The sequence below is a fragment of the Hypanus sabinus genome, chromosome 7 (assembly GCF_030144855.1).
Source record: "Hypanus sabinus isolate sHypSab1 chromosome 7, sHypSab1.hap1, whole genome shotgun sequence".
Taxonomy (NCBI): domain Eukaryota; kingdom Metazoa; phylum Chordata; class Chondrichthyes; order Myliobatiformes; family Dasyatidae; genus Hypanus; species Hypanus sabinus.
Window position 1 is genome coordinate 7754602 of NC_082712.1, and position 24112 is coordinate 7778713.

The following is a 24112-nucleotide window of genomic DNA, read 5'->3' on the forward strand; positions in this document are numbered from 1 at the left end:
TACTCCTTCCTCTATTCCAGGCGAGGTTGGAGGCGACATCGGATGCACATCAACTCTGGCAGGCTTTGCAACACTTGACTTCCTACAAAGCAAAACACAGTAGCATGAATGGCAGTGACGCTTCACTACCAGATGAGCTCAATACCTTCTGTACCTGCTTCGAAAGGGAGAACACAACTACAGCGGTGAAGATCCCTGCTGCACATCCCTGCTGTGATCTCTGTCTTGGAGGCCGATGTCAGGCTGTCTTCCAGGAGGGTGACCCCTTGCAAGGTGGCGGGCTCCAATGGCATACCTGGTAAGGCTCTGAAAACTTGTGCCAACCAGCTGGCAGGCAGGTGTATTCAAGGATGTTTTCAATCTCTCACTGCTACAGTCACAACCATTACCTTAATGCCTGTCACACAGTAGCACCCACATCTATGGTGACGAAACACTTTGGCAGGTTGGTCATGACTAGACTGAACTCCTTCCACAGCAAGGACCTGGACCCACTGCAATTTGCCTAACACCACAATAGGTCTACAGCTGATACAATCTCAGTTGGCTCTTCATACGGTCTTGGGTCACTGGGACAACACAAATACCTGCGCTAGGATGCTGTTCGTCGACTATAGCTCAGCATTTAACACCATCATTCCCACAATCCTGATTGACAAGTTGGAGAACCTGGGCCTCTGCAGCTGGATCCAAAACTTTCTAACCAGAAAGACCACAATCCATGCTCGCTGATGATCAGAATCAGAATCATGTTTCAAATCTCTTCTAATAAAGTACAGCCGCTCTCTTGCCTTCTTTATAACTACATCGATATGATGGGACCAGGTTAGATCCTCAGAAATCTTGACACCCAGGAACTTGAAACTGCTCACTCTCTCCACTTCTGATCCCTCTGAGAATTGGTATGTGCTCCTTCATCTTGCCCTTCCTGAAATCCACAATCAGCTCTTTTGTCTCACTGACATTGAGTGCCAGGTTGTTGCTGTGACACCACTCCACTAGTTGGCATATCTCACTCCTGTACACCCTCTCGTCACCACCTGAGATTCTACCAACAATGGTTGTATCTTCAGCAAATTTGTAGATGGTGTTTGAGCTATGCCCAGCCACACAGTCATGTACATTATAGAGAGTAGAGCACTGGGCTAAACACACACCTCTGAGGTGAGCCAGTGTTGATCGTCAGCAAGGAGGACATGTTATCACCAAAGCACACAGATTGTGGTCTTCCGGTTAGGAAGTCGAGGATGCAATTGCAGAGGGAGGTGCAGAGGCCCAAGATCAGAGGCCTGATCAACACTGGCACACCTCAGGGCTGTGTGCTTAGCTCACTATTCTACTCCCTCCTATACCCATGACTGTGCGGCTAGGCATAGCTCAAATACCATCTATAAATTTGCTGATGATACAGCCATTGTTGGTAGAATCTCAGATGGAGATGAGAGGGCATACAGGAACAAGATACACCAGCTAGTTGAGTGGTATCGCAGCAACAACCTTTCAGTCAATGTCAGTAAGTTGAAAGAGCTGATTGTGGACTTCAGGGAGGGTAAGATGAGGGAACACGAACCAATCCTTATAGAGGGACCAGAAGAGAGAGTGAACAATTTAAAGTTTTCAGGTGTCAAGATCTCAGAGGATCTAACCTGGTCCCAACATATTGATTCAGTTATAAAGAAGGCGAGACAGTGGCTATACTTCATTAGGAGTTTGAAGAGATTTGGTTTGTTACCTAACACACTCGAAAACTTCTACAGATGGACCATGACAGCATTCTGACAGGCTGCATCACTGTCTGATATGGGGAGAAGTGGGGGGGGGGGGGAACTATTGCACAGGACCGAAAGAAGTTACAGGAAGCTATAAAATTAGTCAGCTTCATCTTGGGTGCTAGCCTCCGTAGTATCCAAGACATCTTCAAGGAGCGGTGGCTCAGAAAATCAGCGTCCATTATTAAGGACCTCCAGCACCCAGGACATGCCCTTTTCTCATTGTTACCGTCCGGAAGGAGGTACAGAAGCCTGAAGGCACAGACTCGGCGATTCAGGAACAGGTTCTACCTCTCTGCCATTCGATTCCTAAATGGACAGTGAACCCATTTCTATATATAATTTCTGTTTTGCTCTATTTTTCATCTATTTAATAAACATATATATACTGTAATTGATCTATTTATTTATTTTCTCCATATTACCATGTCTTGCATTGTACCGCTGCTGCAATGTTAACAAATCTCACGACATACGCCGGTAATGATAAATCTGATTCCGATTCTAATTGTCATTGGCCGCAGTCTTCCATCACTGCAAGAATTGTATGTGTCCCCTGTTACCAACCCGTACACATTATTTATCACAGCACCAGTAACGGTAATACAGCTGTATATTTAACTGTATGCCATATACACACTTAATGCCAACTTGTATATATTTTTTCATCTGTTAATATTATTTTATGTGTTGTATGTGTATGTACTGTGATTTACACTATGGACCCTGAGGAACATTGTTTCATTTAGCTATATACATACGCACAGAGTGTTGGCTGTAAACTTGAACTTGAACTTGTCCAAGCCGAAGATGCAGCCAGCAAAAATCATTGCAGACATTATCTACCCAGCAAACTGCTTTTTCCCAAAGCTCCCCTCTGGAAAGCACTCTTGAGCTACTAAAACAAAAACACTTCACACAACCTTAAAAGTTACTTTCCTGATGCACCATCAATAACTCTCAGAGACATGAGGCGAGAGATAGGCTTTTATTAGCTGGAAGAAAGCACTGTCAGCAGCAAGAGACCACCACACAACATCCTGGAGACTGAGGGAGGAGCAGTGCCTCCAATCACCTTTATACCGGGGTCTGTGGGAGGAGCCAAAGGAGCAGTCAGCAGAGGGGCGTGTCCACACAGGTTTATGTAGTTCACCACATTTCCCCAGGCAGTTAATCTGACCCATAATTCTTATTAGCCTCACCCACACCCCCTCTATTACCCCTGTCCCCACACTGTAAATATTTTAAACTACTTCTCATAATGTTGTTTACATTGTAAATAGTTGCTGGGGGATTTATGGATTGACACACATATCTGTACTTTAACCTGTAACTTTATTTTTATATAATTCTTAGTTCTTTGTAGTTGTTGAATGTTGCCATTTGTTGTTTCATGTTGCACCCTGACCAACTCACCACAGCAAATTCCTAATAAAATGTGTATGGTGAATAAAGTCGATCATTAATATTTGACAAAAAATTACTCCTCAGATCCCTTTTAAACCTTCAGATGTCGATACTGCAGGAAGACTCTCTTTGTCTAACCCCCCATTCACTCTTGCACCTTCTGCTTCTCTCTCTCCACCTCAGTTAATACAGGTGTTAAATGGTCGTTTCTGCGCGTCACTTCGGTGAACCGAGCAGACTACAGCAGCCCAGAACGCCGCTAACATTGAGACTCCACCGTTGTCTGAGAAATATCGCATGGCAAAGGGGCTCTTTAGACCATAAGAGCAGAATTAGGCCATTCAGCCCATCAATTCAGCTCCGCCACTCCACCGTGGCTGATCCTGGATCCCACTCAACTCCATACACCTGCCGTCTCACCATGTCCCTGGATGGTCTAACCAACCAGGAATGATCAACTTCCATCTTAAATATACCCACAGACTCGGCCTCCAGCACAGTATGTGGCAGAGCATTCCACAGATTCACTGCTCCCTAGCCTAAAAAAATCCTCCTGTCTCTGTTCTAAAAGGTTGCCCCTCAATTCTGAGGCTGTGCCCTTTTGTTCTGGATACCCCCACCAGAGGAAACATCTTCTCCACATCCACCCTATCTAGTCCTTTCAACGTTCAGTAGGTTTCAATGAGATCCTCTTACATTCTTCTAAATTACACTGAGTACAAGCCCAAAGCTGACAAACACTCCTCATATGTTAACCCCTTCATTCCTAGAATCATCGTCTTGAACCTGCTCTGGACCCTCTCCAGTGACCACACATCCTTTCTGAAATCTGGGGCCCAAAACTATTGACAATATTCCAAGTGCAGCCTGACTAGTGTCTTCTAAAGCCTCAGCATTACCTCCTTGCTTTTACAGTATATTCTATTCTCCTTGAAATAAATGCCAACATTGTATTTGCCTTCTTTACCACAGACTTAACCTGTAAATTAACTTTCTGGGAGTCATGCATGAGACCTCTTGAGTCTCTCTGCACCTCTGATGTTTGAACCTTCTCCCCATTTAGATAACAGTCCATACTGTTCCTTTTACCAAAAAGCATTATCATACATTTCCCAACACTGTATTCCATCTGCCTCTTTTTTTGCCCATTCTTCCAATTCTCCAAGTCCTGCTGCAATCACATTGCTTCTTCAGCACTACCTACTCCCTCACCTATCTTCATATCATCCACAAACCTTGCCACAATGCCATAATTATTTGATTATGTTAACTTCTTTCTCAAAGCAGTGAAGTGTAGGTGGAGTCGATGGAGGGAAGACTGGTTTGTGTAGGTGACGCAGGAAATAATGCAGGGAGAGTCCCTTGGAAGGGAGAAAAGGAATTTCTTGACATGTCCCAGAGAAAATCCACTAATAGAGAGAGGGCAAAGGGTATTAACCTCAGGAAAGATGAATTCATTAGTAATCTGTCATGTGTAAGATGGGGAGGTGCAGAATAGAGCCGTGGGTGAGCCTGGTCAGCAAGATGGTGGGGGTGAGAGCAGGTGGCAGGCAGTCTGAGTGTGTCTCCGTTTGGAGTGTCAACCCAGGCCCAGTCATCACATGCAATAATTTTAAGAAATGCCCGGACAGTTACAGTGTGGTTGTAACATTCTCACAGATGCCGCTGGGTGGGCCGGGGAGGTGGCCACCAGGGGCAGCGAGGATGAGAAGATCATGAGACCCCACCCACAAGGCTGTGGAGCCCCTCTCTATCCCACCCCTTCTCCCACTCCTCCGAGCCCCAGCTTTATTCCAGCAGCCAGAAGAGGGTCAGGGGTCATTTGGTTGGGCCTTAAGCACATTCATGTACATATAGCTAGGGTGTCGAAGACTTTTGCACAGTACTGTAGTAATTTTATGTATTGCACTGGACTGCTGCAAAAAAAACACATTTCATGACATATGTGAGTGATGATAAACCTGATTCTGATATGGGTCTCTATTGTGGACTGAGAGTGGGAAGGGGGCAGGGAGAGGGAAATCATGGTTGGGAATCAAGGGGAAGAGAGAGGAGAGGGAGCGGGAAGGACCAGAGAGATATCCTGTAATAATCAGTAAACCAATTGTTTAGAATCAAATTACCTTCCCTGGTATCTCAGGGGTGGGTGCACCCATGCCACCGGCTTTCCTTCTCTGCCACCTGTCCCACACCCCTCCCGCGGCGTTCCATCCTCACCATTCCCAACACCTTTGTTCCTGTCAGATTAACAAATTTGCTCTCTGCTCCATGTTTGCACAGTACTGTGCAAAAGTCTTAGGCACCCTAGCCAGATATTGTATTTATGTACCTAAAGACTTTTGCACAGTACTGAGCTTCAGGGAGAATTTGTGCATTTGGAATGCAGGCAGCTGCCCAATTAACAGCCCAGCCACCAAGTGTGTGAATGTGCAGCTTTGTAGAGTGATTTTGCAGTTGTGACTCATTAACTGTAATGCAAAACAGACATTGTTCTGGCTTTTATACAGGCGGCAATAACAATGTGGAGAGACCCAGAAGGAATGGCATCACTATCCCCAGCAATGAGATTATGTTTCTGTTCCAAACAACAATCTCCTGACCTTCACTGAACAGGAAGGGTGAACATCCAAATGTCACTAATTTGGGAGAGGTGGGGGGGGGGGCAGGAATGTATAGCACCAGTCATACCATCCCCTCCCTGCCCCAATCACCTTCTCCATCGCTGGCTGAAGTTCTTCATGGATCCGCAACACAGCAGAATTAGGCCATTCGGCCCATTGTGTCATCTCTACCGTCCCATTGTGGCTAATTCACTACCCATCCCGACCCCATTCTCCTGTCTTCTCTCCGTAACCTTTGACACCTGACTAATCAAGAACCTATCAGCCTCCACTTTATTTCTGTCTATATATGTTCATTTGTTGAGAGACACAGTGCAAAATAGATTTTCCTAGCCCAGTGACTCGGCCTTCACAACCATCTGTGGCAACAGGTTCCATAGGTTCACCGTCTGGATAAGCAAACTCCTCCCCATAACGGAGCTCACCGGACAGCACCAAGCAGCAGTCTCCGCTCAGGCATTGCTATTTTTTGAGGTTTGTACGGATAGTTTTGGAGACAGAGAGGGCTGTTAGGGTTTAGGGACAGGGATGTGGGGGGAATTAGAGGAGATATTTCACTGTATGTTTTGATGTTTCAATGCACACATGATAAATAAATTGGAATCTGAATCTAAAGGGATTTCCTTCTTTTCTGATCCCTCTCTGTACAGCTGTGACTTGTAAGGTGTAATACATTGCAGAGTCATCATTGAAAAGAGGTGTGTGTGGAGATCAGTTTACATACACGTCTGTAATAGCAGCACATATATGTTTATATGCACACGTGGCCAGTAACTCCATGTATATTGTTACTGGCTTGTCACTGTCACATGTACCAGGATACTGTGCTTTTACATCCGAGCAAACAATTTCAAGTTTCTGGGTGTTAATATCTCTAAGGATCTATCCTGGACCCAACAGCTATATTCTATTTGGTGTTTGAGGAAATTGGGTATGACAGGTACACTATGGAGAGCATTCTAACTGCCTGGTATGGGGTGGGGGGTGGGGGAAGGCTACCCAGGATTGAAATAAGATGCAGAGACTTGTAAACTTTGTCAGCTCCATCGTGGGCACCAGCCTCTGTAAGATCCAGGGCACCTTCAAGGAGTGATGTCTCAGAAAGGTGTTATCCATCATTAAGGTCTCCCATCAGCCAGGTCATGCCTTGTTCTCACTGTTACCATCAGGAAGGATGTACAGAAGCCTGAAGGCACACACTCATTGATACAGCAACAGCTTCTTCCCCTCTGCCAACTGATTTCTAAATGGATGTTGAACCCATGAATACTACCTACTTCTTAATTTTCTATTTTTGCACTACTTATTTAACTATATACATATTTATATAGCTTATGTTTTTTCTATCATTATGTATTGGAATGTACTACTCCCACAAAGACAACACATTTCACGACATGCAGTGATATTAAACCTAATTCTGATCAAATAAATGCAGTGGTAATTAACAGGAAAGCCAATAGCTGCACGAATAAAGCACAATTCTGTACTGACTTACTCTCCTTTCAAGTCTTGAGAATCAGATATAGTCATTGCATCAGGAATCAAGAGTTTTGAGGTCAAAACTATTCGGGCTTTGTGGCAATTCTTTGCAGAATTCAGAAAGCTCATGAAGACTTGGGAGGGAGGAGAGAGAAAGTGAAGTTATTCAGGTTTTGGGGCACAGGAATGGGCTCAGTCCTAGCAGCCAGCTAAATAAAATCGTGTCTGATCCCCGACTCAACCCTGGCCCACCTCAGCCCCGAGTCTACAGCCAACGGGATTCAGTTTTAAGGCCCATGTCTCTACCCAATCTAAAAGACCACCAGTTGTTGACTTTAGGTATAAGAATGTTCCAGTCAGGAACAGAAGGACAGTAGGACATTCATCCCTTCAAGTTTGTCCTGTCCTGCAGTTAGACCATGGTTCGTTTTCACTATCCATTAACAGGATGTAGATGTTACTGCCAAGGCCAACACCAGTGCCTCAAGGTGTTGGAGCAAGATTGAGGTACAACATAGAAAGAGATCCTTCAGCCCTTTGAGTGTATGCCAACCATCTATTTACACTACTCTTTTTGTTATTCTTCCCACTTTCTCAGCAACACTCCTGTGTTTCACCTCTCCCCACACACACTGGCCAAGCAACTAACCAGCCTGCATGTATTTGGGATGCGGGAAGAACCTGCAGCACCCGGAGGAGACTGGCCAGACTGGTTCAAGCTGAAAGGAAGGGAACGTGTTACAACAGTGGTGTGCAGAAGAGCATCTCTGAACGTACAACACGCCGAACCTTGAATTCATGGGCTACAGCAGCAGAAGACCACGAACATGAGCGTGTTTTAAATGTGTCTGAATTATGAATGAAAGAAAATGCAAGAGAGATTAATTCCATCAGTCACATTTATTTATATTTTTACAAAAATAAGTGATAAGTTTTACTGTTCAAGTTCTATGTTACATAGTGTAAAGACAGTAAAACTTCAATTATCATACAACTGTAATCAATTGATGGCTTTATAACAATATTAATAAACAGTACTTATTAGAAGAGATGGTTTGTGGTGAAGCTGTTTCAACTTATCAGCCAGAATGTTCAGTTGGAAATGGGTGCCTCATTTCAAGTCTTTCTTACAGGTTCGATCACACTGAGATTTGGGTCTCTAGACCCAAGTGAAGTTACATTTGCCGTGGAATCAGTGTAGAAGATGCATCCAGCAATGACGGGGATGAACTTTAAGAAATGAGTAAGATTGATGTAAAGTCCCCGGAGTTTAGAGGAACGAGAGGTGACTTCATTGAGATGCGAAGGTTCTGAGGGAGATTATTACTGTAGAAGTCAAGAGGCGGGTTCCTTAGCATGGAGAAACCAGAAACGGGTGTGGAGAGTGCAGTGTGCATGTGTACATGCAGTTTGAGGATAACATGTCAAATAAACAGGACGGAGGTGAAGAGGAATTTTATTCAGGGAGGTGCAGTTTTTTGGTTAATTACTGTGTGCATTCAGGACTGGGACTGACAGTTTTGCTTATCAGGAGAAGTGAAGGATAAGGAAAAAAGTGTCCGATAGCAGAGCAAAATTATTCTATTTATTCGAGATATTGGTCCAGTGAGCCACGCTGCCCAGCAACCCACTGTTTTACCATAGCCTAATCACAGGACAATTTGCAATGACTAATTAATCTACTAACCGGTTGTTGGGCTGTGGGAGGAAACTGGAGCACCCAGTGGAAATTCACACGCTCACAGGGAGGATATACAAATTTCTTACAGAAGGCGTTGGAATTGAACTCTAATGCCGCAAACTGTAATAGTGTCACACTGATCACCACAATACTGAGGCCCCCTATGATTTACTCTTGCTTCTACTTCTTAAGTTCTCTCTGGACACCACATTTACAACAGATTATCTGTGACAGCTGGCCCAAAACAAACAATAAATGCACCCTATTTCCCAATGCATTCTGTGCATTACTCGTTTTTTGCCATTACCTTCTCTGTGTGTGCTGCAGAAGGGAGCTCACTCACCCTGCAATGTCCACTGCATTCCTGTGCCTGGTTAAATACCTACCATGGGTTATCGTAACGAGATGAACCAGATGATTAAAAAAAGGAAACAGTGATTAATCCTCTGCGACAGCTTGTGAAATAAAACTGCACTGCTTGTGAAATAAAACACACACAAAGTGCTGGAGGAACTCAGCAGGACAGGCAGCATTTGAGGAATAAAAACAGTCAACGTTTCTGGCCAAAACCTTTCATCAGGACTCCGACTGCTAGCTTCAGCATTCCAGAAGAAAGATCCTGGCCCAAAAAGTTGCCTGTTTTTTCCCTCTCCGTAGAAGTGGCCTGATTTGTAGAATTCCTTCAGCATTTTATGTGTGCTGATCAAGGCTTCCAGCAATTGCAGAATCCCCGTGTGTGTATCTGCTGGTGAAGCAACATCTGGAAAAGATAAATCTAGCTCAACAGCAGACTGCTCTGAGCTTGTCTTTATCTGCTGTGGAATTTATACTCCATTGGTCTTTATTTCTGGTTTGTACAAGTTCTAAAAACAACAAGGCTTCCCCTCCTTGATGTAAGACAGCTGTTCAGCAAGGCTGCCTCCCCCCAGACCGCTGATGACACTAAGCAGAGAGCTATAAAATGTGTTGATACCCACAACATCCACATAAGGGCTTTAGCTGCGGTTAGATGACAGAAAAGTTACTTAATAACCTTGCATTACTAGACTCGCATGGTCGAACACTCCCGCAAAGTGCCTTGGGACACGTTGCTTTGTTAAATAAGTGGTGGCAGCAAGGTTTAATCTCAATTCTGGGCCATTCCTCCAGCAGCAGGTAGGATGCTTTCAGAGTTTCTTCTTCATCCTCTTCATGGCTTTCCACTCGCCCTCCTGAGTCGCCAGGCTGCCCATCAGCATCTGGACCTTCCTCTTCCTCTCCGAGTCCCTGCAAGGTAACAGCAAACAAGGCCATCAATTGACCGTGACACAAACAGAACTGAGTTGATAAATGAAGGCAATATTCCCCCAGATACTGGACACCTTTAGCACAAAGCTTTACAGCCGGGTTCAATTCCCGCGGCTGCCCGTAAGGAGCTTATACGTCCTCCCCAACACTGTGTGGGTATCTTCCGGATGCTCCGGTTTCCTCCCACAGTCCAAAGACCCGTACTGCTGGGCGCTGCGGCTCGAAGGGCTGTTCCACGCTGTATCTCAACAGAACAAAAGAACGGAAGCAAGGGAAAAAGGTGGGAACACTCAGGCAAGCAGCTTCAGTTGACTCCCAGTTAATATTCAGCGTGCCCACTGCATCACAATGTCAATTCATATCCTTGAATATGCCACAATAATCTAAACTTTGACTTTACTGATACCCCACGAGGTATTTCTGAGCCCAGACCCAATTAAGTGATCGAATTCAAAGTTCAAAATAAATTTATTATCGAAGTACTTATATGTCACCATATTACTACCCTGACATTCAATTTTTTGCAGGCACGTAAAGGAAAAGTAAGAAATATATTAAGAGTTTATGAAAAATTATATACAAAGGCTGACAACCTGTCTGTAAAAAGGACAAAAAGTACCAAAAGTAAATAAACAATACTGAGAACATGAGATATAGAGACTTTGAAAGAGAGTCCATTGGTTGTGGAACAGTTCAGCGCTGAAGTGAGTGAAGTCATGTTCGTTGATGGAAGTGAAGGAGAAGTATTGCCTCAATGAGCCACATATGTAAAATTTCCATTGGCAAGGAAGTTAATAAGATTAAGTTATAAGAATCAGAATCACTGACGTATGTGGTGGAATATGTTGTTTCATGGCAGCACGTCATAAAATTGCTCTTTGTTACGAGCCACAAGTTGTAATAAACTTGCAATTGACTTCATTGGAACTGTAAAAGTTAGAGGTAATAGATTTCAAGTATAGAAAAGGAAAATTTAGATGGCAGAAGGAACATCAGAGGGGTGAGGGGAGAGATGAACTGCAGCAGGACAAGTAGTTTGTGCCAGTGACCTGGGTTCAATTCCACTGCTGCCTACAAGGAGGTTGTATGCTCTGTCCGTGACTGCGTGGATTTCCTCCTGATGCCCCCGTTTCCTCCCACATTCCAAAGACATCCAGGTTCGAGTGAGTGAGTTGTGGGCACGCTACGTTGGCACCAGAATCGTGGCGACACTTGCCGGCTGCCCCCAGCACCTCCTTGGATTGTGTTAGTCATTGACACAGGTGATGCACTTCAATGTACATGTGAGAAATAAAGCTAATCCTTAATCACTCTTTAAAACTAGACTCTTGGAGGTGTTAACAACAACAGCAGAATCATTATCAACAATTAAAATCAAACCAGTTTTAATTGCTGATAATCCTCTTTTGTCACAATGAGGCCAAACACAGGTTTGGAGGAAGAGAAAAATCCTCATATTCCACCCTACTCCAACATGATGGCTCCAACACGGATTACTCTGGTTTCTGGAAACTACTCGCTCTCTTCTCTGCTCTGCCCTCCCCCTTTTAGCTTTCCCTCTTTCTGGTTCCCCCCTTTCCAGTTATTCCACAGCCCACTGTCATCTCCTATCAGATTCCTTCTTCTCAGCGCTTTACTTCTTGTACGTCTCACCTCCTCCTCCTCCCCCTCAACTGCCAGCTTGAACTCCTCCCCTTCCCCCTTCCTTTCCAATCCCGATGGAGGGTCTCTGCTCAAAACACTGACTGTTCATTTCCCTTCACAGATGCTGCTTGTCTTGCTGAATTCCTCCAGAATTTTGTGCATGCTGCTCGAGGTTTCAGGATCTGCAGAATCCACTGGATCTGCAAACTGGAATTGATTCATTATTGTCACGTGTACAGACATACAATGAAGAACATGCTATATATTAGTACGAGACAGTAAAAAGGAAAACATAATACTGAATATGGATCAGATGCTGAAAATCTAGATCAGTGCATGCACGCACACACACATTCACAAAATGCTGGAGGAACTCGGCAGGTCATACAGCATTTATGCAGGAAAGTAGTCAACACAGCGGTCCCAGACCATTCACCAGGAAAGGGACAGATTATCTCTTAGACTCATCTCATGAGATGATGAAGCAGGTCACAGGAAGGAGACAGAAAGCTCAGTAACATAGCATCGTGACAATAAGCCTTTCCTCATTCTCAGCAGAACAAAAGAGCTGGTTATCGACTTCAGGAAAGTGGTGCACATCATCTCGTCTACATCAATGATGTGAGGCTGGAAGAGTCCCTAGCTTGAACTTCCTATGAGTGAACAATACAACAGCTTGTCCTAGTCCAAACATGTTGCAACCATGCTCAAGAAAGCCCTCCAGTGCCTCCACCTCCTCGGGACCTCACCGATTTTACTGACGCACCACAGAAAGCATCCTAGCCAGTTCAGCACGGCTTGGTACAGCATCCGATCTGCCCGCGACTGCGAGAAACCGCGGGAGTTGTGAACACAGCTCAGCATGTCACAGAAACTATCCTCCCCTCTGTGAACTTTGCCCATACTTCTCAGTGCCTCAGTAAAGGAAAAACAGCACTCACCCTGTCATTCTCTCTTTTCCCCTCCTCCCATCAGGCAGAAGATACAAAAGCCCTGGAGCACATACCACTAGGGTCAAGGCCAGTTTCCACCACACCACGCCCTGAATGCCTGTAGTGCACTTTCTCTGTAGTGGTGACACTGTTATTGTTTTTCCAGTTGTACTACAGTAGAGAAGCAATGCCATTACAGCGCATAAATATAGACGGCATTGGAATTGAGCTTGGAGCTTGATATCTGTAAGGAGTTTGTACATCCCTCCCTGTGAACGCCTGGGTTTTCTCAGTAGGTTAGCTGGTGATTGTAAATTATTCAGCGGTTAGGTTAGGATTAAATAGGTAGATGTTGGGCAGTGCAGCTCAGTAAGTTGGAAGGGTCTGTCCTGCATCATTACATAAATAAATGCAATGTACGGTTGTGATGAAATTATAAGACCATAAGACATAGGGGCAGAATAAGGCCATTCAGCCCATCAAGTGCTCCACCATTCCAACATTGCTGATTCCAGATCCTACCCAATCCCTTACACCTGCCTTCTCACCATATCCTTTGATGCCCTGACCAATCAGGAAACTATCCACTTACACCTTAAATATGCTCATAGACTTGGACTTCACAGCTGTCTGTGGCAGAGCATTATACAGATTCACTACTGACTAAAAAAAAATCTTCCTTACCTCTGTACTAGAGGGTTGCCCCAACACTCCCAACACTGTATTCCACCTGCCACTCCTTTGCCCATTCTTCCATTTTGTCTAAGTCTTACTGCAATTGCATTACCTACCCCTCAGCACTACCTACCTCTCCACCCATCTTCATATCATCTGCAAACTTTACCACAAAGCTATCAATTCCATTATCCAAATCATTAACAAACAATGTGAAAAATATTGACCCAATACTGACCCCTGAGGAACACCACTAGTCACCAGCAGCCAACTGGAAAGGCCTCTTTTATTCCCACTCTCTGTTTCCTGCCTGTCAGCCATTCCTCTATCCATGCCAGTATCTTTCCTGTAACGCCATAGGATTTTACCTTGTTAAGCAGCCTCATATGCGGCACCTTGTCAAATGCCTTCCGAAAATCCAAGTAAATGACATCCGCTGCCTCTCCTTTGTCCACCCTGCTTGTTACTTCCTCCAAGAACTCTAACAGATTTGTCAGGCAAGATTTCCCTTGACAGAAACCATGCTGACTTTGACTTATTTTATCATTAGTCTCCAAACACCCAGAAACCTCATCCTTAATAATAGACTCTATTTCTTTCCCAACCACTGAGGTTGGGCTAATTGGTCTATAATTTCCTTTCTTTTGCCTTCCTCCCTTCTTGAAGAGTGGAGTGACATTTGCAATTTTCCAGTCCTCCGGGACCATGGAAGATCATGACCAATGCATCTATTATCTCTTCAGCAATTTCTCTTAGGACTCTGGGGTGTAGTCCATCTGATCCAGGTGACTTATCCACCTTCAGATCTTTCAGTTTGCCTGGCACTTTTCCCTTTGTAATAGCAATGGCACTCACACCTGCTCCCTGACACTCATGAACCTCTGGCTCACTGCTAGTGTCATCCACAGTGAAGACAGATGTAAAGTGCCCATTAAGTACATCTGCATTTCTTTGTCCCCCATTATTACCTCACCAGCATCATTTTCCAGTGGTCCAATATCAGCTCTCACCTCCTTTTTACTCTTTATATTGAAAAAACTTTTGGTATCCTGCTTTATATTACTGGTTAGTTTGTCCTTATATTTCATCTTTTCCCTTCTTAGAGCTTTTTTAGTTGCCTTTTGTTGGATTTTAGAAGCTTCCTGATCATGCAACTTCCCACTCACTTTTGCTACCTTATATGCCCTTCCCTTGGCTTTTATGCAGTCCTTAACTTCCCTTGTCTGCCACGGTTGCCTATCCCTGCCATTTGAGAACTTCTTCCTCTGTGGGATATATCTATTCTACGCCTTGTGAATTAGTCAGCCATCTCTGCTCTGCTGTCATCCCCGACAGTATCCTCCTCCAATCCCCCTGGGCAAGCTCCTCTCTCATGCCTCTGTCATTCCCTTTATTCCACTGCAATACTGATGCATGTGAGTTTTGCTTCTCCCTCTCAAATCCCTAATAAGATCTGGGTTATTACACAACATAGATTTATATGCACGGTACGCAAAACGAAGTTCTTCACTGTGCCTTGAAACCTGTGACAGTATTAAACCAACTAATAAAGGCTCTTCTTCTAATGAGCACATAACTGGCTGAGAGAAACTTTGAGGCAAGACAAGGTTGTGGAAGACCCCACTGAAAAACAGAAGACTTTCCTCTGTTCCCAGCGTACAGCAATGTTGCAGAATCCTTACCTTTGCATTATATCGGAAAGCTTCTGCCTGGCCAGAAACTGTGCGTCCTTGCGGATTTCCCGGATGGCTCCTTTGAATTCCCGCTTGTGCTTGTGGATGAGTCTCATCCGCTCCCTCTCTTGCTGGGTGCTGCCTCGCTTTCTCCCGTAGTCCGTGCTGGAATCAAAGGGTTTATAGTCTGTTATAATCCTGAACATCCAAATAGAGCACCTAACCTTTTTAATATTGTGGGCCCCTTCCATTAACTGAGAGCTCACAAATGAACTCTCAAAATCTCCAAACCAGGTAGCCCACTCACAACTGGCCTCAACTAGCGTTGGATAACCTAAGGTTATTAGGTCCTTTCCTACAACCTCAATGCACAGAAACACAGGAAGCTGCAGAGAGTAGTGGACTCAGCCAAATTCATCACGGGCACATCTCTCCCCACCATCGATAGTATTTACAGGAAGCCCTGCCTCAAGAAGGTGACATCCATCATCAAAGATGCCCACCATCCCAGCCACATCATATTCTTGTAGCTACTACTCGGCAAGCAGGAGGTAAATAAATCTGAAGTCCCACACCAGCAGGTTCAAGAATAGCTACTTCCCTTCAACCATTCAGTTCTTGAACTAACCAGCACAACCCTAATCACTACAGTTTAGCAAGACAGTTACCATTTTGCACTAAAATGGACTTTGTGCTTTATTTGAGCAACACAAACGAAGTGGTGAAGGGACCCAATAAGTCAAACAGCATCTATGGAGGGGAATAAATAATAAATACCTTGGGCTGAGATCCTTCGCTGGCAACAGCAACTATTTATTTTCTTCCAATAGAAGCTGCCTGACTTAATGAGTGCTTCAAGTGTGTTCCAGCACCTGTAGAACCTCTGTAGTTCTCTTTTGTTCTAATTCTTTCCAGTAAAAACTATGTACATTTTATGTTTAATTACCGTTTTTCTTGTGAATGCTACTTACCTGACGCTCGTGCCTGTGATGAGGCTGCAAATAAGGTTTTCATCTCACCTGTGCACATGACAGCAACCTCGTCTTTGATTTTACATTTCAAATTACTCATGCACTTTCCCTCCATGATCAGGGGTTCCCAATCTTTTTTTATGCCGTGGACAACTACCATTAATCGTGGAGTCCATGGACCCCAGGTTGGGAACCCCTGCCCACGAAGTTTCTATTTCAAAAGAAATATTGGAATTAAAATTCATCTGGGGAAATCAGCTCTATTGTCTGTTCATTGCTTCACGGTTACAGCTTCTTTGAAAGCACTATATGTTGTTCCAAAGGCTGCAAATGTATACAAATAAAAATGCAAGGTGCCCAGACAGGGCCAGTTAAAATGACCCATTTCCACTGCAGGGAAGTCAGAACCAGGGGGCACAGATTTATGTTGACTGGTAATCAAATTGGCGGAGATTTGAGTAAAACACATTTTACCCAACAAAGCAAAAGGGTTCCAGAACGCACTGCATTAAGGGGTGGGGGAGGCAGATGTCATACCGTTTAAAAATATACCTGCTGATTACAGTGAAGGATGTAGTCTACTGTATCAGATCGTTGTGAGAATGTGGCAAGCTCGCGAGTTTCATCTCGGCAGGCCCGGTTTGTCGCTCCCTTACTACTAGTTTCCCAGCATGTATAGTTAACAACATTATTCAATAAAAATATTTAACCATGCTACTCCATTGCAGTTCTTGCTCTGCAGATATGTAACACTGAGTGTTAGGAAAAAGGATTAACACAAAGTCTATTTTTTGTCAGCACTGCAACTATGCTGAATACTTTGATAACTCTGTGAATAGTTCAGTTTTACCCAGAAGCTGAATTGTGTTGCGGTCTTCAATACAGCTGTAATTCAGCCACTGCTCTTCACAACACGACGCGTGACCCTGCATACTTACACTTCAACTATTTTAGGTGTGAAGAATCTTAAGGGGACAGGCTTCTTCTTTTCGAACGTGAGTGGCTGATAGCAGGATGGCCTGTCTCTTATTTCCCTCAGGACCTCATGATACAATTCCTGCAGATTCAGAATAAAACTGGTTTCAACAAATTTCACTCACATGGTTTAACACAGTAAAATATCCTCAGTTGTTCCACAAGATCAAAGCCAGACAAAATCTAACAAACCACATGAGAACATGGAGAGATGCCTGCAAGCAGCACGTTAGAGTAACACTTCACAGGGCCAGTGATCAGAAGATCGGGGTTCAATTCCCCAGCTGTCTGAAAGGAGTTTGTGCGTTCTCCCCATGACAGCATGGGTTCCCTCCGGGTGCTCCGATTTCCTCCCACATTCCCAAGGCATACGGATTAGGGTTAGTGAGTTACGGGCGTGCTATGCTTGCACCAGAAGCATGGCAACACTAAGGGGCTGCCCCCAGCACATCACAAATGACTCATTTTACTCTGTTTCAACGTACATGTGACAAATAAAAGGCAATCTCTCTCTGTAAAAAATTATCACTATTGGGGTTCAAGGCATGTCCAAACATCTGGAGAGAAGGAGCAAGTTGCAGAGCTTTGGGCTCAGGGAACTGGAGGAGCAGTACCCAGTGACCTGGTAATGAAAACAGAATGTAAAGTGTTTAGAAATGGAGATTGCAGTTCTGATTGCGTTGAGGCTTTGAAGAGGGTGAATGCTGTCTGGTTTAGAGGGCATGTGCTATAACGGAAGGTTGAACAAACTTGGGTTGTTTTCTCTGGAGCAGTAGAAGCTGAGGGGAGCTCTGACACAGGTTTGTAAGATTATGAAATAGACGGACAGTATCTCATCTGCCCCAGTCCCAGGTGTTGAATATGTCTAATACCACAAGCAATACATTAAGGTGAAAGAGGGCAATTTTAAAGGAGTTGTGAGGGGTAAGTTTGTTTAAAAAAAACAGAGGGTGGAGGGTGCCTGGAATATGTTGTCAGGGGTGGTGGTGGAGGCAGATACATTAGGGAGATTTAAGAGACTCTTAGAAAGGCACATGGATAAAAGAAAAATGGAGGGTTATGGGAGAGGGGATTGACCTTAAAATAGTTTAAAAGGTCATATACTGCGCAGGACTGTTCTGTGTTAAATGTAATAGTGTACAATCAACAACTTGGGCAGTAGGCACTCAGAGAGAAACTGAAACAGGCCCTTACCTGGAGCTGAGCTGGGTAATCGTTCATGGGCAGGTGGGAGGTGAGAAGCTTTTCCAGTGGTTGAATTATCTCCTGAAAAGCCGGTAGTGTCCTGTACAAGGAGCAGCACTTCTTGCATAGATTGAAGCACATGGCCACACAGGTGAACCTTTAGCCGGAGGATCAGAAGATCAGATTTGGGAGGAGATACAAATGATGTAGAGTGTTGAACCACCGTTCTAACCCCATTGCATTTGCTGTTCTGTACCGAGACGCGACCTGCTTTGGATTTCTTGCAGCATTTCTACAAAGGCTGTGTACACTGAGTGTTTCTCCCAGCTCGGGAGACCATAAATAATTTACAATAGTGACATCTACAAAGTTTAGCTTCATGGTATGCTACCACGTGCACTGAAACATACAGTGAAACGCATCATTGTGTCAACAACCCACAAAGCCTGAGGATGTGCTAGGACAGCCTGCAAATGTTGCCACACTTCCAATGCCAACACAGTATGCCCACATCTACTGCTTACTGATCCAGACTACCAAAGTTAGCACTTCAATAACAGCCATCCAGGCAGGGACAACCTTAGTAACCAGTACCTACACTTTGCAACTCAAAGCAGATATCTCAAGGGGATCTCATTGAAACCTACCAAATATTGAAAGGCCTAGATAGAGTGGATGTCCAAAGGATGGTTCCTGTGGTGTGGGAGTCTAGGACCAGAGGGACAAAGTCAGAATACAAGGACATTCCTTTAGAAACAGAGATGAGCAGGAATTCCTTTAGCAGAGGATGGTGAATCCGTGGAATTCATTGCTACAGACAGCAGTGGATGTCAAGTCATTGGGTGGATAGGTCTTCATTATAAGTGTGGCAAAGGTTATGGGGAGAGGGCAGGAGAGTGAAGTTAAGAAGGATAATAAATGAGCCATTATGGAACAGCAATGGAGACTCAATGGACCGAATGGCCTAATTCTGCTTCTGTATCTTCTGGTCTGAAAGGTTACAATATGTCATACCTGCACTCTTCTTTAGCCTCTGTAAAATTACCCACTCAAGCATTTCTTCAGTTCCTTTTTAACAGCTGCAACTGAGTCTGCCTCGGCCAACACTAAGTTTTCAAACAAGAACTCCCTGGCTCTCCAGCCATTTCCAACGAACGTGTCTGGGGACCTTCCTGCCACTCAGCCAAAAGCAAATGGGCAACTTCACGCAGGCTGCCACTCACCTGAAGTGTGCCACTTGCAATTCATCGCACGGCCTCACCCCGTGCATCCAGCTCATCGGTAATGGTTTCATTTCCCACGATTCAGCAGCCTTTGTATCCTTCTGCACCAACAGATCAGAGGATTTTCCAACGGCTTTGAAAGGCGGGATCACTGTGTATTCTGCAACAGACATACAAAAACCAGAATTGATTAGACTTTATTTAGCATATATACATTGGAACGAACAGTGAAATGTGTTGTATGACCAATGGCCAACAATATGCTGGGGTAGCCTGCTCCCATCAAGGAAGACATGTAGCATTCACAACAGGACCACCAGACTCAAAAACTGTTACTTTCCCCAAGCAGCAAGGCTGGTCAACACCTGCACCCACCAACCCACCTTCCACACCCCCAACCACCACTACTTCATCACTTCCTGTCAGTCACCCTTATGTACAGATACTCCTGTGCCTAGTGTCACTTTATGAATCCATGTATATAGGCTTTCTGATGTATTTATATTTATTGTGTTTCTTTTTATTATTGTGTGCTTTATTTTAACTGCACTTGTTTTAGCCCTGGATCAGATCTGGAGTAACAACCATTTTGTTCTCCTTTACAATTGTGTAAAGAAAATGACATTAAATACAATCTTAAAATCTTGAAGTGTCGTCACACTTCCAGCACCAAAACTTACTAACCCTAAGCTGTATGTCTTTGGAGTGTGGGTGGAAACCAGAGCATCCGGAGGAATCACACAGTCACGAGGAAAACGTTCCAGCTCCTCACAGACAGCGGTGGGCATTGAACTCAGATCACTGGTGCTGTAAAGTGTTACTCTAACCATAGTGCCACAGAAAACTACCACACACAAACATGAGAAGCATGGATAGGGTGAACGCAGATAATCTCCCCCCCAAGGTTGATATATCAGGAACTAGAGGGCCCAAGTTTCAGGAGAGAGGGGAAAGATTGAATAGGAACTCAAAGGGCTGTTCTGTTCTAGATATGGTAAATCTTTCTCCTCATCTTTCACCTGAGCACGCTGCAGCTTGCGGGACCCGAAACCAAACTCTTCAACTTTCCAGAACTTAATCTTTCTTTCTATTTCTGGACTGGGCATTTTTGCCTATATACCCAGAACTCTAAAATGAGCTATTTCAGTATTTCTGGTTACAACAAGAGTACTAATTATGAGAAGAGAAAGAGACAGCATAAAGTGAGACTTTACATCGACAGCGATCTAGTGTACAATTACCACTGCTTCTGTAAAGTTTGTACGTTCACTCTGTGACCGTGTGGGTTTCCTCCAAGTGCTCCAGTTTCCTTCCACATTCCAAAGATGTACAGCCCAGTAACTTCTGGGCATGTTATACTGGTGCTGGAAGCACGGCGACATTTGGAGCTGCCCCCAGACATCCACGGACTGTGTTGGTCATCGACACAAATGAGACTATATATTTTGATGTACCGTACATGTGACAATTAGAGCTAATCTCGTTGTAATTAGGGACAGGTGGTTAAATAGTTGCTCAGCCTGTGAAACCTACGTCCCTGGAATGAATATTAAAATAAATGTTTTGCTGCTGGTTTGGGGCAATATGTAAATACCCTCACTACAGGATGCGTACACATGGCGTGGTGAGATAGTTACCAAGTGTTTTTGAATGAAGAGTCTTTAACCTGAAAAGGTACTGAATGATTTGCTGAATTTCCTGATTTTATTTTAGTTTCTTTCCTTGAACTTGGAATATTGTGTTCCGTTCCGGTCGCATCATTATAGGAAGGACGTGGAATGCTTATGAAAGGGTGCAGGGGAGATTTACCAGGATGCTGCCTGGATAAGGGAGCATGTCTTAGAGGATAGGTTGAGTGAGCTCGGGCTTTCCTCTTTGGAGCAAAGGAACTTGAGAGGTAACGATATTGGTGACCCAGGGCAGAAATGGCTAATATGGGGTGGGATAATTTTAAAGTGATCACTACAGGAGGATGTCAGTGGTAGTTTTTTTTTAATATACAGAAGAGTGGTCGATATGTGGAACATGCTGCCAGAGGTGGTGGAAGAGTCAGATACAAAAGGGACATTTAGGAGACTCTTGGAAAGGCACATGGATGAAAGAAAAATGCAGTGCTATCTGGGAGGGCAGGGTTAGATTGATGTTACAGTAGGTTAAACAAGAGGCACAACATCACGGACTGAATGGCCTGTACTATTCTTTATGTTTTTATTTTCCTTTAACTCACCCAGGTTGTCTTTACTTGGAACGGCCAGGTGGAGAATTCCTAGAAGGAAGTTGATCACCTCAGGAATAAATCTCTTTGAGAAGGAAACAAAATCCAGGAAGAGACAACACACAAATAGTCCAGCAGCCACTTCCCGCAGCGAGGTGACCGAACACTGGGGCACAGAAAAATAATTATTTACAACTTGACAAATTCAAGGACAGCTTTGAAGTTACAGATGCACCAATATCCACTTACCCCATAAGCAAAAGTATCAAGTGGGGTTAAAAGCAACAAGTGAGCATGGAAAATGGGAAATCTGGGTCAGCAATGTATTGTAGCAGTTAGAGTAACACTATTACAGTGCTAGCAACCCAGGTTCAATTCCCCTGCTGTCTGTAAGGACCTTGTGCATTCTCTCTTTGACCACATGGGTTCTCTCCACATTCTAAAGACACAGTTGGTTAATTGTCTATCTGGGCAGTGTGGGCTCGTTACCTTCTCTATCTCAAAACAAATAAAAAGAGATATAGGAGAAGATGTTTTCTACCTTGCTGGTGTAAAGATAATATGACATAACTAAAATCACTATCATTCAAACGTAAAAAGAACATCAATAAGCTGAAAATGGTGAAGAAAAGATTCAGGAGGATGTTACTGGGACTGGAGAGCCTGATTTATAAGGAGTGGTCAGATAGCCTGGGACACCTTCTCCCTGGAGCCCAAGGTCGAGGGGTGACCTTAGGGAGGTAAACGAAATCATGACGAGCCAAGTCCTTTGCCCAGGGCAGCAGAATCTAAAACATTCTGGTGGCATAGGTGGCAGCTTGGAGAAACATCTCCAGCAAAGGAAGAGTTTTCTCCACTAGCCTGCAGGTCATCTTTGGGCAAGGTGCAGCCCCTGGATTATGGTGACGTGAAGCCATAGGGGCAGGTGGTGGATGGTCATACAAGCAGCTGGTGCATATCACAAGTCCTGGTTATGTGACCACTGACTCCAAGCTGACAATCTCTGAAGATAATGGCTGGGGGTCACCTGTCTTGTAAAGACACTGCCCGGAAGAAGGCATTGGAAAAACTCTTCTGTAGAAAAATGTGTCCAGGAAAAATCACAGTCATGGAAAGACACAGCACATAATGAACAAATGATAGGTTTAAGATGAGTGGGGAAAGATTTAAAGGAACATGAGAGGACAGATTTTCACATGGGTGCATGGAATAAGCTGGCAGAGGAAATTAAAAAGCAGGTATAACTACAATGCTTAAACGACATTGGGAGAGGTACATGGTTAGTAAAGACTCAGCGGAATACAAGGCAAATGGGACGAGATTGGATAGACATCTCACTCAGTATGGATGAGATGGGATGAAGAGCCTGTTTGCATGATGTACAGCTCTAATGATAACATAGAAGATCCTCAATGGAACATGATAGTAAACACTGAAATGTTCCCACTCATGGCAGAAACTTAGAGGGGACACAGTTTCAAGATAAGGTGGAGGAGGTAAGGTCAATTAAAACCAAGGTACTCAGAAATTTCTCCGTGCAGAGGGCAATGAATCTCTAGAATTCACTACCCCTGAGAGTTGTAGAGGTTAGATCATTATAAGTATTTAAAGTGGAGGTCAATAGCAGGGGACAGAGGGCTATTGGGATGGGGCCCCAGAGAAGGGGTTGAAACATTGTGGTAGATCATCCATTATCGTATTAAATTCTGGGATAGGCTTAAGGGGCTGAGTGGCCTACTCCCGTTCTTATTTTGTGCTAATCTACATGCCTTTACTTTCCCACTGCCTCAAAGGCACATTTACTTATTGAGATACAGCAATGAACAGGTCCTTTGAGCCAGGCCACCAGCATCTTCTGATTTAACCCCAGCCTAATCATGGGACAATTTACAATGACCAATTCATCTGGGGAGGAAACCAGAGAATCCAGAGAAAACCTCCACATTCTGCAGGGAGAACATACAGATTCCCTACAGACGACGTTGGAATTGAACTCTTAACTCAGACACCCCGAGCTGTAATAGCGTCGCGCTGTTACGCTACCATGACACCCCACAATACTTCTCAATTACTTACTAATTCTTGTACTGAACCTGTTTCTAATACCATTTGAGGCAATGTATTCCAGATAACTGACTATTCCAAAAATATACTTAACAAACCAACTACCCACAATTTTGTCTGTAAAAGATGTCAGTGGATTGTTAAGACAGGGAATGTATAGAGAACTAGCAGGCTCTGAAATAATCCCAAAAATTGCTGTAAGTGAATTAGGTTGAACATCCATATCTATAACTTTAGATAATATTCCAAACACATCCTTCTAAAAATTGTTTAAACTTACACATGACCAAAACATATGGGTTAGAGTA

The 24112-nt window shown here is 44.1% G+C and overlaps 1 protein-coding gene across 4 annotated transcripts in view; it reads right to left on the bottom strand.

Annotated features, from left to right (window-relative positions):
- Positions 1–8166: 8166 nt before the first annotated feature.
- The window catches only part of nop14 (NOP14 nucleolar protein homolog (yeast)), a 76849-nt gene continuing 60903 nt past the window's right edge, over positions 8167–24112 (bottom strand). For all 4 annotated transcript variants that reach the window (XM_059974150.1, XM_059974148.1, XM_059974147.1 and 1 more), the window contains exons 14-19: positions 21753–21906; positions 19526–19685; positions 18312–18459; positions 17081–17199; positions 15181–15336; positions 8167–10226 (exon numbers count right to left, since the gene is read on the bottom strand). In XM_059974150.1, coding sequence (XP_059830133.1) covers positions 10127–10226; positions 15181–15336; positions 17081–17199; positions 18312–18459; positions 19526–19685; positions 21753–21906 — 837 coding nt within the window. In that variant the 3' untranslated portion in view covers positions 8167–10126. The remainder of the gene's footprint in view (positions 10227–15180; positions 15337–17080; positions 17200–18311; positions 18460–19525; positions 19686–21752; positions 21907–24112) is intronic.